Genomic DNA, 18,086 nt, shown 5'->3' with positions numbered 1-18,086 from the left:
TGTATTCCCATATATATGTATATATAGGTATTATTTTATATTATATTTTTAAAAATTATTAAAATTTTTACAATGAAAAAAAACATTTCCTTTTTTTAGGAATAGTTATCCCTAAGAATTTTAATTATATATATATATAAATATATATAAAGTAATTTTATTAACATGATAAGTAGTACGTATTAAATATTTAATATTGCACTTATATTTCTTTAGAGGTTCCTATAAATACTGTTATCGTATACTTTACACCGATGTATTCGTGTACCTATATATAGGTCAAAATAATAGTATCCTGTTTTCCTTTTACCAATTTTAACTCTTCTTGCGTGAAACATTATTTTAGAAAATCTTTTTTTTTTTTTTTTTGAATCATGTGTCGTGTTTCTTTTTATGTAAACAAATTTACATAGAATGTCTATTATTTCAACTCTGTTTATTAAAGGCTATTTTTAGGTAGACAAAAAAAGGAGATAAACTGAGAAACAATAAACTTATTAAATTTGAACTAAGTTTTAAAATGAACAGATTTAAAGAAAAGTATATAAAGGAAGGATATATAATTCTTTTATTATATAAATGATATTGTATATATATATATATATATGTATGCACAAGGAGTGTACTCTTGACAATATCTTAACAACTAAAAAAAAAAGGTTATATGTACAAATTGTTTCGGAAAATATTACATTAAAATAAATGTATAACATTACAGAAGAAAAACAAAAAAAGAAAAAAAGGAAATAAAATACGTAAAAATATGTAAAAACATGTCAAAATACATCAAAATACATCAAAATAAATCAAAATGTGTCAAAATAAATTAAATGAACCTAAGTATATTAAAATTTCCTTTTTTCCTTTAACTTACACAGGTAAACCGTAAATAACAACAGCTGAGCCTGTTGTATTTGGAAGACGGCAAAATTGTTTAGCTTCTGCTAAAGCTTCCGTCATACTTAACCATATATATTTTCTATTTTGATTTATATTAAAAAGATTTTTATTTAAAATTATTTTACAGTTGTAAAATTGTTGAAAATATTTATAAAAAAAGTTGTTCTGTTTTAAATATGTGTACGTATGCAAATCTAGGGTAACAAAATTATCACCAACATCGATTAGTATGTTCTTATTATCAGACACTTCATTTTGTACATCTTCATTATCCTGCACACTGCAACATTCCTTTAATAATTTTGTAAAAAAACTAAAACTAATTTTTAAAACGTTCTTCATTTGAACATTGTTATAATAATTACTGCACGAATAAAATAACGATGAAGAATTTGGTTGGGTCCATTTCCAAAAAAAGTTTTGTGTAAACCCATCTACTTCTCCATCTGTTACATTCCATAAGTTACCAAAAATAAAAATACAACCACCTACTATATAATCATATGGTGTACCCCAAACGTCTAAGTCAAAACCATGCGAAGAAACTAAACCTGAACTACATCCAATTAAGAAAACACAACAGTTTATGCCATAATTATTATTATCGGATAAAGGAGAGTCTTCATCTGTTTCATTGTGTGTATATATACTAGTATCGTTACTAGTACTCACATTACTTCTATCATATACACCAATTAAATCTCCCACAGTTTTTCTCTTCATCCTTTTATCCATAATACATTTATTTGAATCAATTACGCATGAGTATCTTCTTCTTCTTCTTTTTTTATTCTTATTTTCTAATAATAAAAGACTCCTATTTTTCTCTTTCCCTTTTTTATGCTTTGAAACACTACGAATATTTCCCTTTTTATTTGAATTGTGCTTTTTTCCGTCTCTTTTCTCTTCTACAAATTCATAATTACATCTTAGAAAAGCATTTTGAATTATTTCCTTTTTTATATATTGTTCTCCCCCTTGATGACCACAATATAAATACAAATCATCGTTGCATAAATGTTTTAATAAAGCCATTTCACATGGGACTTTACCAAAATATCCATTCCAATTTTTGTACTTATACTTTTCTTTATTTTTAAAATATATAAATGGATAAGTTGCATCTTCTGTTCTTTTTAAATCCCCATTGGGGTTAATTACAAAAAATATTTTACTCTTTCTTGGATCTATGAGCCTTGAACTTTTAATATAATATGGAATATATTTTATGTATTTAATTTTTGACAATTTAGAAAGGTGCTCAGGGTCAGCTGAATAGCTTCTTCTTTTCCTTTCTTTTTTACATGGTTCCACTATAGAACTTAGAAACATTTTTTCTTCATCAATGTGAGCTTCAGACTCACTTACACTTTTTTTTCTTTTTTTTTTGGAATTAAAAAAACTGAATTCATCCTTTCCACAAATGCTCATAATGTTGTGAATATTCATTGACTTTCTAGCATTCATAAATATTCTTCTCAATTCTTCTTCTTTCTGAACTAGTTCAACTGAGGAATTTGATGAGGCGGAAGAAGGAGAAGGTGAGGAAGACGAATAAGATGGCACATCCTTATCTTTAACACATGATCTCCTTATAGTTGTGTGGGTCCCCCACTTATGTTTATCTCTTACCGTCAATGTATTATACACGCCTTTTTTTTCATTTTTTTTGTATATTTTATCTTGTACACCGAGGTCATATTCATTGAAGAGCAAAACGTTGCAATTTTTTTTATCATTATTACTATAACGTTCATTTTTATGATTGTTATTATTATAATTACTTCTGTTAAAAGGGTTTAGAAAAGAGTGTTCAATGCGAACACTTTTCCTTCGGTATTTCCTACGTTTTTCCTTTTCATGTGTTTGTCTCACATCTTTAATTTGTATTTCACTTTTAACCGTCTTTGCAATTTCAACATGATCTTCTTTCATTTGCTTCTTTTCTTCAATTGTATTTATTAAGCTGTACCTACCTTTTACCAGTGCCTCTTTTTTACATTCTAAATCCTTAACACGTACATACCTGGATTCCCCAGATTTTTCTCGTTCATCAAAATAAAGCGTCTTTCTTGTTTCTCTCTCTTTTGTATTACAATTATCTATGGAGTAAATTAATTTACATTTCTCGTAATTCACGTCAGAAGTTTTTGATTTTTCCGAATTGTTATAAAGATGGCAATTCTTGGTACTATCGTTTTTTGAAATATTATTTGTACTGTTACTAAAAATTTCATAAAACATATTTTTATTTTTTTTAGAAAAACATATATTATTATCTTTTAAATTTTCCTTTGGCGGAACATGACTCCTATATTCAATTGAATCAATTACAACATCTGTATTTTTGTTTTTTTTATCTTTTAGTTCCAAGGGGTTATACACACTGTTTTTATTAGAAGTATATATATTCTGCTCTTTATTTTTACACATATCTATTTTCCATTTTTCTGAATATTCATTTTTTATATATTCGTTCTGAAGCATATTATCACTTTCGTTATCGTAATCATCACTAACATGTTCTTCTTTTACTTCTTCCTTTTCTACCTCTTCTTCTTCTTCTTCTTCTTCTTCTTCTTCCGTTTCCTCCTCTTTTACCTGTTCACCCATTTTTGAAAAAATCTCTCTATCCTTTTGTGCTTCCTCATTTTTTATTTTTCTTAATAGTCTTTCATATAAATAGGCTGTTACAATTTTGTGCACACCTCGCACGATGTATGAATCCTTTAGAGGTTCAAGATTTTCAAAGGGAAGTCTATTTAAATTACTATGTAGGTATATAATAATAGGATTTTTTCTTGTTCTATGCTGCTCTACATTTCTTACATATATATATCTTTCTTTATCTAAGTCATCCTCTAATAAGTTACACTTTAAAATATCAGTAGCGAATGAATGCGTAATATTGTTAAAAATGTTAAATATATCCTCCGGAAGAACTTCATTATTTTCAAAAATATCTATTAATATATTATATAAATACATCCTTAATTTTAAGAAAGAACATTTTAATGATCCTCTATCACATTTCTTCCTTAGGTCCAAATATTTCAAATAATTATTTTCTTTATATATTTTCTCACCATCTTTATCTTCATCCATTTTTTTTACTCTTTCTTTCTTTAGATCATTCAAAATTAATGTTCCTTCTACTGTGGCTCTTTTTCTGTTTTTTCTCAATTTATTTTCATATTTTTTTTCTGAATTCTCGAAACATTCATCCTTCATTGAGCTTAAATATTCATAAACAGTTGAGTTTATCTTCTTCTCGTCTTTCCTTCTGGTTTCTTCATAAACAGAACTTTTATTATAATCTTCATCTACAAAATTGTCTGGGTTGTCATTAATTATATTAATAGTTTTTCTTCTACTCCTCTTCACATTATATTTATTTTCACTGCTATTTCCATTACTATTCTTATCATTACCTCTATTATTTGTTGTGTAGTACGAATATCTTTGTTTTTCTTTCGCCTTTGGTACAATAATTCTGTAACTTTTGTCAATACTTGATTCTCCGCCGGCATTTTTGAATTCCTCTATTTCATTATAATTATAACTATAATTGCAGTTACTATTGCGATTTTTTTTTTGTCTATCCTGACTTATATTAGATCTTAAATTTTTTGAGACATCGAGTGTAATATTTTCCTTCCATGTTGCACCCTCATTTATATTAATATTTGCATTTGCATTTTCAAAATAAGCATCATTTGTACTTTTTCTCTTTTGGAGTTTTTTATCTAACGTTAATATAGTCTCAATATCTTTATTAATAAAGGGCAAATAGGAAGTTACCACCGTCTTGTTAATATGTATCGAATTTCTTTGAGTTTTCCTTTTTTCGCTATTGTGGTCATTTAACTTATCCATTTCTTCGCTATTGCTTTTTTTACTGCTGTTATCCTTCTTTAATATAGGATTACTTGCTAAGTATTTTTTCTTAACGTGCGTAATCTGAACATTGCAATTTTTCATAACTATTGAAAAAACTGTTAAAGTTATGAGAACATTTATAAAATTTATTTCGTCCCAATATTTCAAATGGAGAAAAAAATTCCTCCATTTATTAATCCATGAAATTATGTTTAACATATTTGAATAATAATAAAGAACAACAAATATGTCGAAATTTGTTTTTAAATAATCCTTTTGATTATTAACAAGTGATATAGTATTATAGATACAGTTGCTATCAATTGGACTATTTTCTTCATTTAGTAAATGTTTTCTCGTTTTTTCCTCTTCCACACAATTAGTAGTCGGATGAAGTAAAAATTTTCTGCTCACATTTAAAGAAATTAGAGGGACAGATATTAATTTATGTATAGAAAATCCTAAAAGATTAGATATATCCAGATTTAGTATTTTTAAATGCTGTTCTAATGTGTATCTATTATTCCACCATAAATCTATGAAAATTTTTAAATTACTTTTACTGCGATCAACATTTTTTGACTTATGTAATATTTCACACATTATTTTTATCATATGTTGATACTGTTTTAAAATTTTCTCTAGTTTTTTTATATAATTCCATTTTTCTTTAAAAGAAAATTTTTCTATATTTAAATGTATTTTATCCACATGGAAATATTCAAACCTTTTTTTATTGATACATTTACATGCATTTTTGTATAAACATGAAAAAAAGTACAGTACCTTCAAATTGCTTCGAGTATATTCTTCGTTTTTTTCTATTTTATCATTCAGTACATTTGATACATTGGATATGTTAACACTATTGGGAGTGTTATGTATATTATAAACAGAAAACACATTATTTACATCGAAGGTAAAAAAGATATTTTCTCCTGAAATATTATATAATTTTTTTTTTGTCTTTTTGCTCTTTTCATTTTCGATGTTATCATGTATGGTTTTATTCTCCTTTTTCTTTTCTCCACACTTTTCGTAGTTAGATGTTCCATCCACTATACAACCATTATCATGTTCATATTCATATCCTTCCTTTTCTTTAAGTGTTGAATTATTATGAAACATACTTCCATATTTGTTATATTTGTTGTTATCAGAACGCGTGTGGAATTCATCGTAAGGATTTGCTTTTAAATATTCTTGTATATCTTTAATGGAATGATATAAATTATTATTCGAAGAAACCATTAAATTGTTATCCTCAATGAAATATGGATTGTCATTAGGATCAACTATTTGTTGATCTTCTTGTTGGTTATTCAAGATATCAAAAAAATTACCTATTTGTTCATAGAAATAGTTATATTTTTGTTCATCATTATTTAACGAGCTTATCTTCTCTTCACCATTTGAGAAAAATGATTCTTCTTTACTTTTACTACTACTGGCTTCATCCAAAAGGTGTTTACCATTTCCTGATCCATTATTTTCTTGAATATTTTTAATTATCTGAATTAACACTAATAGAAAATTTTTATAACACCTTGAAATATACAAGTCACTTTTATCATGACTCATTGATACTATTGCATAATCCCAATAAAAACAAAATTCGCTTAAGTTCATATGACTGATATACTCATAATTACATATAATTCCAATATTTAAATTTCTATTAACATTTTTCCTGTAATACTTCTTTTGACTTATTTCTTGATCAATGTTATTCTTAATTGTGTAAAATATTAATTCGTCTGTATACAAATAGAGTAAAGATAGCAATTTTCTAAAATAAAATTTTAACAAGTAGAAATACTTTATTTCTTTACCATTATCACAACGGTTGTCCGTGTTTACATTATTTTCATTCTCACTGTGCACATCATTCAAATAAGATTCTATTATTTGCAATATAATTAAATTATTTTTTATATTCTCAATAAAAAAAAATATAAAATCTAAAAAAAACTGAGCCACTTTTCTCATTTCGTGGGTAAAAGATTTTTTGCAAGTATTATATAGTAATAGAGACAAGTATATTAAAACAGTCTGGAAGTAATAAACAGTTCCATCTCCAATATTATTATTACTGTTACTGCTGATACTGCTGCTATTAACACTGTTGCCACTACTGCTAATATCATTGTTTTCGATATTTCTACTTTGCTTCCCTACCATAATACTTATTAAAAAACCATATAATTTCTCTTTGTGTTTTTTTCTGTTAACTTTGTTTTTGGCATCTTTCATATTTGTTAGGAATTCGTAACACACAGTTAGAACTTCAAAATAACTACAATTTTTTGTGGGATATAAGAAAATTTCTGCAAAATGGAGAAATATAATTTTGTCTAAATTAGTAGTTGTACCATTATTATAATTCTTGGCATTGTTATTTTTTTGGTAGTACGTATTTAGACTTCTATTTGTGTTTCCGTCGTGATTAGATGGAACAATCGTTTTATTGTTATTCTCTTTTTGCTTATTTTTTGATAACATATATAAATATGTTCGATAATCTTTATTACCAGGAAAATAATTAATGCATATTTCACTTACGATTTGTTTAGAAAAATTAAAAAAATAAAAAAGTTTTAAAAATAGGATAAAAAAAATGTTGCGAGAGCAGTCATTAGCTGAGGAGTTCAGAAATTGCTGTTTTTTTATTGTATATATGCAGTCATCACAAAAAATATTTTTTATTTTTAGGAATACTAAATTAATATAATATAACACTACTCTGATAAAATAAGAATTCATTCTTTTGCAGTTATACTTAAATAATCTATTGTTAATATAATTTTCTGTGTAAATTATATTTTTCTCAAAATCATAATTTAAATATAAATAGTTTAAAACTGAAATATCATTAACTTTAAAAGCACATGCGTGTAAGTTCAATATGCTCCTCCTATTTTTTAATTCATTCGTTTGGTCCTCAATTTTACTATTACTTTTCATTCTGCTTATATTTTGCACACATTTATCATCATCATCATCATTATTTGCACTTTCTCCAAATCGGATAAAGTTATTAAAGTTGTAATACTCATTTTGAAAATTAATAACATTAAGGCTCTTAATATCACTCATCACATATGATTTTATAATACTTGTAATATCTTGTTCATCATCTAATGAAATATTAAACATGTCTGTGTCTACATTATTTATGAGAAATAACTTTTCCAGAAAAAAATTAAAAAATGTTTTTTCTTTTTTCTTATTACAGCTGTTGAAACATCTCAGAGACTCATTTTCAAAATCATTTATTTCACTGCTACATCTTTGATTATTTTCTTCCTTATTGTTGTTTAGAGATATAGAACTTTCCAGGGAAATCGTCTCTTTGAATTCTTCCCCTGATATCGCTGTTTTTTTAATACAGACAATGTTATCATTTTTACATTCCTTCGTTTTACTCACATTATTATTATTATTATTATTATTATTATTATTATTATTATTATTATTATTATTATTATTATTATTATTATTATTATTATTATTATTATTATTATTATTATTATTATTATTATTATTATTATTATTATTATTATTATTATTATTATTATTATTATTATTATTATTATTATTATTATTATTATTATTATTATTATTATTATTATTATTATTATTATTATTATTGTTATTATTATTATGATTAATATTATGATTATGATTATTATTATTATCATTTTTATTCTCACATAGGTCTGTTTCTTCTTTGGACTTTTTTTGTCCCTTACCGCTATTGTAAAAATGGTGTGCTTGCTTTTTCTTAAAAATAATTAACGAATAAATGTAAAAAATTTCCTTTACATATTTAGTAGGCAAGATGGTCATGGCGTCTGGATTTCTTATTAAAAAGTTTAAGTAACTAAAGAACCGAGTGAGCAAATTTTTATATTCATAAATATGCCTTTTCGTTAAATAAGTATTAAGAGGCGTTTTCACATAATCAATATTTAAAAAGTCTTCCTCCTCGTAAGTTTTAAAATCGTTAATATTTTTTATCACTGTTGTGTCTGCATTATCATTTTTGCATTCAACTCTTTCGTCCCCATTTTTCTTTTCATAAATGTCTAAATCATTATTCAACTTTTCAAAAAACATTTCTTCCTGAGTTAATAATTCAATTCTCTCTTTTCCGCTAGTTAAAATAATATTTGCCAGGAGAGAATAATTATGTATAATTTCAGGAAAGTGTATTAAATCACATATAAATATAATGTTCTTTTTTAAATAATAATAGCTAAGCAAAAAATTATTAACTTTATATAAAATTTTAGAAATTTTTTTGTAATACATATTAATAAACTTTATATAATAAAAAATATCTTTGTTTAAAAACATGTTACAAAATAGATTTTCTAAATTCATAAGAATAGCTTTATTGTTTATTTCAAAATTTTCCTTTTCATCATTTGTTTTTTTTACTTTGGTTATCATATCCATATCGAATTCATACAGTGGATGTTCAAATTTAAGCGAAAAAAAATCGGAAGACACATTATAATATGTAAAATATTTCACCACTGTAAATTTGATAAGTGTTACAATGGAAATTATATAAGAATTGGCAAATAGTAAAAGACCCAAATATTTCGTTTTCTTCTTATATAAATATTTTATAATGTTAAAATATAAGCAAATGTTATTTTTAAAAAAATGTTTATAATTACTCTCAAATTTTTTCTCTATTACACTTAAGTTCTTGATGCATTCTTTTAATGCCTTTTCTTCGTAATAAAATAAATAGGAAAATTTTATATCAATTCGCTCTTCCAAAAGTATGTTATTTCCTTCATCCTTCTGATTATCAACATACGCTGCACATGTTGAGATCGGGGTATAACAATTATAATTATTATTATTAGTGTGAATAATTTTTCGAACAAATTTAGCACTTTCTGAAAAAGTACCATCTTTACAGCAACGCATAATATCGCTGGTACTTTTACACATAGAAGTCATTTGATTTGTCACTATGTTACTGTCTGTGGTTGGAGTGTAGTTTTTTCTTTTTTTTTGGAGTTCTTTTTTATATATTCTTGCTTTAGAATGTGCTTGAAATTTCAAATTGATTAAGTCTAAGTGAAAATTATCGAAGAAAAAAGTAGATAAGTATAATTTATCTGTGCAATATTCTTCACAAAACTTTTTAATATATTCAAAAAAATCAATATAGTACAGATAGAGCTTATTAGCGCAATTTAAAAACAGAATATTATGTATATCCTTATGTACTTTTTCAGTACACAGAAAAGTTAAGTAAAATAAAGATATACAAATTATCAGTGTTTGCATATAATTATGCAAATCGTTGTATATCTCTTTAATATTATTTTCACTCATATTTGATACTATTTTATTGTAAACATTGTTTAATATAAAAGTTCTCCTGTATTTATGTGTGCATTCATATTTCCCTTCCCTTTTATTTATGTTCTTCGCTCCCTTGTTTTCTTTTCTGATATATGTGCATCTCTTATTTTGTTCCTTCATGTTAATACTATTTCGTGAAAAAAATTCTACATTTTCATCTAGCTTGTTTTTTTCATACCCTTTTGCTTTTTCTTTTATATTCTCTTTTTGTCTATTATCACCCTCCTCTAATTCCCCACTCACGCTACTCTTTATATCACATTCATATTTTTCGTTAAATATGTAAACACTCCAAAATATGGATAAAAACATTATGCATAATACCAAAATATGCATACAGTGATTATACATCTTATATAGAAATGCAATTTTGTATATTTCACTCAAATAGCCAATTATTTTTATATCTATTTTTATAACAAGTTCATCAACGAAATTGCTATTTCTGAATATGTTTCCATGGTTCTTATTATATATGCTATTTAAAATTTCAAAAATTACAAAAATATTCGTCCTTAAATGATTTTCTGTGTATATTTCGAAAGAAGGGTTATCAGAAATGTTTTTTTCTTTTTGTGATTTTTCTATAATTTCATTTGTACGTGTAATATCAAAACAATGAGAGGGAACTCTGTTACACAATTTACTATTCAATATGTCTACTTTTTTTTGAAAAGTACACAGAATATAATAAAATGTTAGTTTATTACATTTTATAACATATTCATCAAAATAAAAGTACAATATTATATAGTAAACACTTATAATATATTTATGCATATATTTAGTCATTTTAATATATTTTTGTTTTAAATTCATTAAATAATTTTTATTAAAAATTAACAAACTACTAAAAATATTCTTCTTTCTCCCTTTATTGAAAATATTTTTTTCAGTGATTATGGGATGATAAAATTTTAGTTTAAAATTATATATATCACATATAAAATAAGCATTTTCACTGCTGCTGCTCTTATTTTCCCAAGATTCATTATTTTGGCTATTACATATGTCATTTTTTCCTTCATAACTTTTTCTAAGTGAAATAGGGTCTTCCGTTCTACATGTATCCAGATCCATAAAAAAATTGCCCTCATGATCCATTAATTTTATGTACTTTGAGCAAAACTTTTCCTTCATTATGTTGTTAAGACTAAAGATATCAAATATATCCTTATTTTCATTTAAACAGTTATTTTCATCCATCCTTTTGGTCACCATTAATTCATTTTCTTTAGTAAAATTTTTATTATCCGTCCAAACAAAAATATGGAAATATAACTTATATAAATAATACACATTATTTAAATAGGAAAACCTCTTTAATGTTTCTACATTATTATAAATGTAATGATATAACATTTCTACTTTTATCACATAATAACAATTCTTTAAAATGTTTTTATAAAAATGGTCTATATCCATATCTTCAATTTCTTCTATAATAAATTCTAAAAAGACGTAATCTAAATTATTCGAGTAATCGGTATATTCAATTAATGTAAAACTAGACTCGGACAAATTTGAACTGCTTGTAGAATCACTTTTATCATCCTCCGAAATTTCAACAAACGAATCAACTAATTTTTCTTTATTTACACATTTCGTATGTTCTGGATTTTCTTTTCCTGTTTGTATATTTTCCTCCTTTATGTTAAAAATATTTTCAGCTTGTTTCTCCTCGTTCTTAAATTCGAAAAAATCAAAAAAATCTCTATTATTCTTAAATTTTTCAAAGTAGTTGTTAGTAATATTTTCTTTTAAAATAATTTCATATTTTTGTGAACACACATTTTTAAAAAATATAAAAAAACAACATGACCTACAAAAAATGAAATTCAACTGGATGTAAGTGACTAACATTTCATCAATATCTAAGATAATGATTTGCTTATTTATATTTTTCGATTTTTCTCCTAAACCCTTTAATTTATATGGGGACAATTCGCTATTCTTCTCATTTAATGAATGGCCTCTCTTAAAAATTACACTTCTTAATTTTTGCGATATTTCCCCATGACCATCGGGATTATAAGTACTATATATGAAATGAAAAATATTAAAGAACTCTAAATGATTTGAGCTATTTACTAAACTTAATATATCAATGGATAGACTATTGAACATGAAGAATAAAAATCTAAAAAAAAATATAAAATTCTTAGTAACATATTTCGATAAATACTCAAATAATATTAAAAAGAGTAGTGTGTTTATGTGTATTTCCAATAAATTATCAATAATTCTCACCCTTTTCTTCTTCTTTTTCTTCCATTTCTTCCTATTTTTTTCCTCCTCCATGATACTTTTTGAACTAGTATAATAAAAAAAAAACTTCCACTTATCGCTATTAAAAAAACCGTTATAAAGTTTATGATAATTGGATTTCAATAAATCATCACTTGTGTAATAGTTTTTATAGTGTAGTAACTTTTTTTTTATTTTTTTGTTTAAATAAAAAACTTTCGACTTGATGTACAGATTAAATATATGTCTAATTACAGTACAGCTTTGTATATTTATTTTACTGTTTCTCATATTTACTTGTTGATAATAATTATAAATATATGAAATAGATGATCTTAAATATTCTTTTGTGTTATAATCACATTTATTCATAATACAGTGAAGCACATTTTCAACAGTAATTATTATTTTTTTATATTTTTTTTTTTCAAAATAGTAAAAAACCTCTAGGTCTATAATAATAAACAACAAATCAATATGTGGTATATAATAATTACTCAAATATGTATTTCGAAAATTTTCCTCCTTTTTATTTTTCGAATATACCTCAATTTCTTTTGCTGGAGTACGTACTACATCGTCATAGTTATGTCTTGGTGTTGTATTTACATCTTCACATAAGTCATATTTTATTGTTTTACTTATATCACTAAATGAGTTATCATTATGCAGTAATACGCTATTTTTCTTAATGGTCGAATTTGAAATATGTTCATTTCTTAATACATTATAAGATGTATAATCCATATTAGTTTTCCTTTTTTTTCCAGTTTCATTATTTAAAAAAACAGGAAGCAAACCACCCATGCTCACCCTTTTTTTCTTATTGATACTTAACACATTGCTGTCATTAAAAAGGCCAACACTCCTAGGTTCCGAATGCTCAACATTACTATTATCGAACTTTCTAAAACTTTCTCCGTTATCATATATATCGGTTGTATTGTTGTATAAAAATTTCAAGGGGCTAATTGAACTTAGGTACAAATTTTCACTATTAAAATTTTGCTCCTCTTCATTCTGGAAGTTCTCATAATTGTCATTAATCAAAAACTCGTAAAAGTCATATAATTTAATTGTGGTATGTATATTAATAGGATTAAAAGGTAGATTAACAAATTTAATATAAATAAATTTTAAAATATTTAATAAAAAAAAAAAAGCACTATCCTTTTTAATAAACTTGATTATTTTAATTGTAGTGTTATAAAATAATTCAAAAAATGTGTATTTCATTTTGTTTAAAACTTCCGTTGGTATTTCCAAGTACATTTCCCATACTGATATAACATTAATTATAATTAAAAAGGTATTTAAGTATAATGTTTCAATAAATTCATTCTTACCAGATATAAAAAAACAGTTAGATCTCTTGATATCTTGATGTCTTAAAATTTCATATATATCATCAATATGTAAAAAAGAATTTACACAAGAAGAACCAGCTCCAGCTGATTTACTATATTTCTTTTCTTTTTTTTTTACCTTTTCTGTGGAAAAATGAAGTATATTCTTATGTTTATTTAATTTTGAAACATCTTGATCTAATACAAAGCTAACATATTTGTCTAGTATGTTATACGAGAGTATTATTAAATTCGTTTCATACATTTCTTTTAAAATATCATCATAATTTAATTTAATACATATATATGAAAACAGACTTATATTTAAAAAGCACAGTTTTAAAAAATTAATGAATAAGCTTTTACATACATAAATGTTAAAATTAACCTCGTACTCTTCATGATTTGTAAAGTGGGTAATCACACTTTCTGAAATTATAATACATCTTTTTATGGATAAAATAATATTATTACACACATTTTTGAAATCAATATTTATTCTTTTTAGGTTTCCCTTACTTATTCGAAAAACGGAATTTTCAAATAAAGGCATATCTGTTTTTTTTCTTGTTTTCCTATTACTGAATTTTTTGCTTCTGCTCTCGAAATTTTCCTTAACGTTTCCGTTAATTATATTCCTTGGAGAAATGTGAAGTTGGTTTCTATTTTCTCTATCGTCTTCTTCACTTTTGTCTTGTTCATCACTTTCTTGTTCATCACTTTCTTGCTCATCACTTTCTTGTTCATCACTATCTTGTTCATCACTTTCTTGTTCATCACTTTCTTGTTCATCACCTCTGTCTTCATTGCTTACTTTTTCATCGTTTACATCTTTATTACTTTCCTCCCATGGATGTTCCTTATTTCCCTCTAAAGAATTTTCTAATTTATATATATTTCTATTTTGAGCAATAAAGTTTTTATATTCAAAAACATCAGAAAAAGGGGTATCGTTGCTTCCTCTTTCTAAAGAACTTATGACTGTGGTAGTTTTTTTTAATGAAGTTTTTTTTACATCATCTTCACGAATTTCATTTTTTAAAATTATATACTTCAACGGGGAATGATAAGGCTTCATTAGTTTTATTAATTTTTCGCTTTTATAATTTTTTTTTTCTTTCAAGTTTGAGAGGAATTTTTTTAAAATCAGATCATTATCATTTTCTTTATAATCTATATTTAATAAATAAGAAAAGAAGCAGACAAGATTTTCATTGTTCTTATTTATTGTATATATATATTTCCTGAATATGCTCTTGTCATTTTCGGATAAAATTTTTATAATTTCCAAGTTGGAATAGAACATGTTAATTTTGTTTATTTTGATAATTACACAGATGTATATATCATAACTATAGGAGAAATTGTTCTTATAATTATCAGAAATGTGGTTTGAAAAATTCCTATTTATGTTCATTAAATTCTCTTTCGTGTTCTTTTCAATATACTCATCTATTGTTAAAATAATATATAAACACTCTTGAATTTTTTGGTACACTTTTTCTAGTAACACAAATGAATATTTTAATTTACATGCACTGTTTTTATTATTGTCTTTTTCCATTTTTTTCTTTTTTAACATTTCATCAATTGCATTCTTATCAGTATACACCTTTTTAAAATATTTAAAAATATATGTAATAAGACAAATCAGACTTAAATTATTCTCATTATTGAGCAAAATAAATTTCTTATCTAATTTGTTATTCTCATTGCAAATTAATTTTGACAAAAGGTAAAATATGTAGGATATTGACTTAAAAACAACGTCATCACTTAACGTTCTATTAGTGTTCATTAAATTATTAATAAACGTATTACTAAATTTTAACAACTCCTTTAAATATATTGGGGATATAAAAGAAAAATTATATTCTGTTTTATTTATAAAATGTTCAGAGCTTACATTATTTTTTAATGTAAATTTTTCTTCAAATAAAAAAAAACTAAAAGAATATTTTAAAATCTTTAATGTGTAATTCAAATTTTTAGTATCTATAAGAAATATTTTTCTTAATTCATCAAACATAATACTCCACAATATTTTTTTATTATTCTTATTATTATTTAAAAAAATACAATCATTATTTAAGGTATCAATTTTATTTCCTATATCCTCTGTCTGTTCATGTGAATTAAAATATGCCAGGTTTTTTGGACACTGATCAATTGATACGATTCTTGTTTCCCTCCTCCGATTATCCAATTTATTTTTGTTTTCTATGATATCTAGGTAAAAAAGAATTTCAAATATATGGAAATACACAAAGAAGTGTTCTATATTCAGTGCATTTAGAAATGGAAAAAATATATTAAAATCATAAAAAGCTATTTTAAATAAATCCTTCATAAAGTTTAAAAACATATTGTAACTACTACTAATTGAAAACACATTTAAACCTAGGATGGAGTTAATATTATTCCCACTTTTGAAATTTCCACATTTCAATGTTAGTGAAAAGTATTTACTATTATTACCATTACTACTACTGCTATTATTATTACTATTATTGATCATATTACTATTATTGATCATATTACTATTATTATTGTTATTATTTTCTTTTGTGAGTTTTGCGTTTCCTTTATCGCTATACTGTCCATTTTTATCATACTGGGAGTTGTCATAACCTTCCTTATATCTTTTATGAGAAGATCCTGTATCCTCTTCATAGTGACTCACCCAAATGTAATTGTATAAATTAGGCGCATTTGCAGAACTATATACCGTGTCTTCTGCGTTTGATGATGTATTTGTATTTTGCTGCTTTATTTCTTGTATTGCATTATTTTGAAAAATATAAATATTATCCTTTTCAAAAAATTTTAGAAAATTAATATTTTCATTTATAATTATTTTATTTAATTCTAATATAACATTATCTATATGATAACCTGCTTCTTTTTCGCTTAAATGTTTTACTGCAAAAACTATTTTTTTTTTGTTCTTCATATAAAAATAAATCAATAGGTTATATATATTCACAAAAAAGGAACATCTAATAAATTTTATATTAAATAATAAATCTCTAAGTTTAAAGTAATAATAAAATATTAAAACTAGTTTATCATCTTCTGATAAGAAAACCCACAAATAAGTAATGTATCTAAGAATAAGAAATAAGAAATCTATATATTTTATATTCCTTGTTAACGTAATTTTATTAAGTAAAAACTCAAACATATAAAATAAGTATTTATGTGTGTTCCTATCTTTATGTGTTTTTATAAGATCATTATAATTTAACTTCTCTAGGTAATTCTCCTTATAAAACAATTCAAAAAATTTCCCATACACCTTCTCATTCACCTTTTCGCCCACATTTTTACACTCTAGATCTATGCTTCTCAAAACAGAATATACTACATTATCTAGTTTGTTGTATATATTTTTTGACTCTTTCTTCATTATATGGGTTCATTTGATAACTTACTATTTTTTTTTTTTTTATACAAGATTTTTAATCTACCTTGTTTATTCTAACAAGTTTGTTCGTTTATATATGATGGTTATGTATATATTCTGTTTATGCGAATATTCTATTTATGCATCTATTCTGTCTGTACTTCTATTCTGCTTATGCATCTATTCTGTTTATGCATCTATTCTGTTTATGCATCTATTCTGTTTATGCATCTATTCTGTTTATGCATCTATTCTGTTTATATATCAATTTTATCTACATGTATCATTTATTTTGTGTTTATCTAATTTATTGCTCTAATTCTTTAATGACCATTTTTTTGAAAAGCATCCTTCATAACATAAATAATAAAAAAAAAAAAAAAAAAGCAGAATCACATTGTCCTCTTTTTTAAATTAGGAGAAATTTTAGTCCATAGCATTCCTTCAAAAATGAAAAATTAACTCAGTATCATGCATCAGTATTGTCTACTAACTCACTTGCTCCTTAATTTGTTTATTTATTGATTTTATATTTTCTTATTTTATTTCATATATTTTTTTTTTTTTTTTTTTGTCTTATTATTTCAAATGAGTGATATAAAATACGGGAAAAACAAAATAAGTTAAACTCAAAATAAAGTAAAATAATATAAATAAATAAATAGAAGAAACAAACAGTTTATTACATAGATATTTACACAATAAAAAATAGAAAAGGACTTTCTTTCTATCTTAATAATTCATAATGATGGGTTCATTTTCCTTAGGAAGTTTATGTTAAAATTTACTCATTTCAAAAACCTCAAAGAAGGATTAAAGGATTTATTAAATAATACGTATGTGCATAAGAATTTTTTATTATAACTATGTGCTATATATACACATAAATAATTCAAGTTTTTTTTAAAAAAATTTCT

At 24.3% G+C, this 18,086-nt stretch overlaps 1 protein-coding gene across 1 annotated transcript; it reads right to left on the bottom strand.

The window, feature by feature from the left end:
* Positions 1-870: 870 nt before the first annotated feature.
* PmUG01_14046700 (peptidase family C50, putative) lies at positions 871-17,172 on the bottom strand (the record flags this gene model as incomplete). Its single annotated transcript, XM_029008034.1, has 1 exon — positions 871-17,172. One exon carries the CDS (start codon positions 17,170-17,172, stop codon positions 871-873), a length of 16,302 nt encoding a protein of 5,433 aa, XP_028864363.1.
* Between the last annotated feature and the right edge of the window lie 914 nt (positions 17,173-18,086).

Source organism: Plasmodium malariae (assembly GCF_900090045.1).
Source record: "Plasmodium malariae genome assembly, chromosome: 14".
In the NCBI taxonomy this organism is placed as follows: Eukaryota; Apicomplexa; class Aconoidasida; order Haemosporida; family Plasmodiidae; genus Plasmodium; species Plasmodium malariae.
Note: the sequence above shows the minus strand (reverse complement) of the source record. Positions and strands in the feature narration are given on the sequence as shown.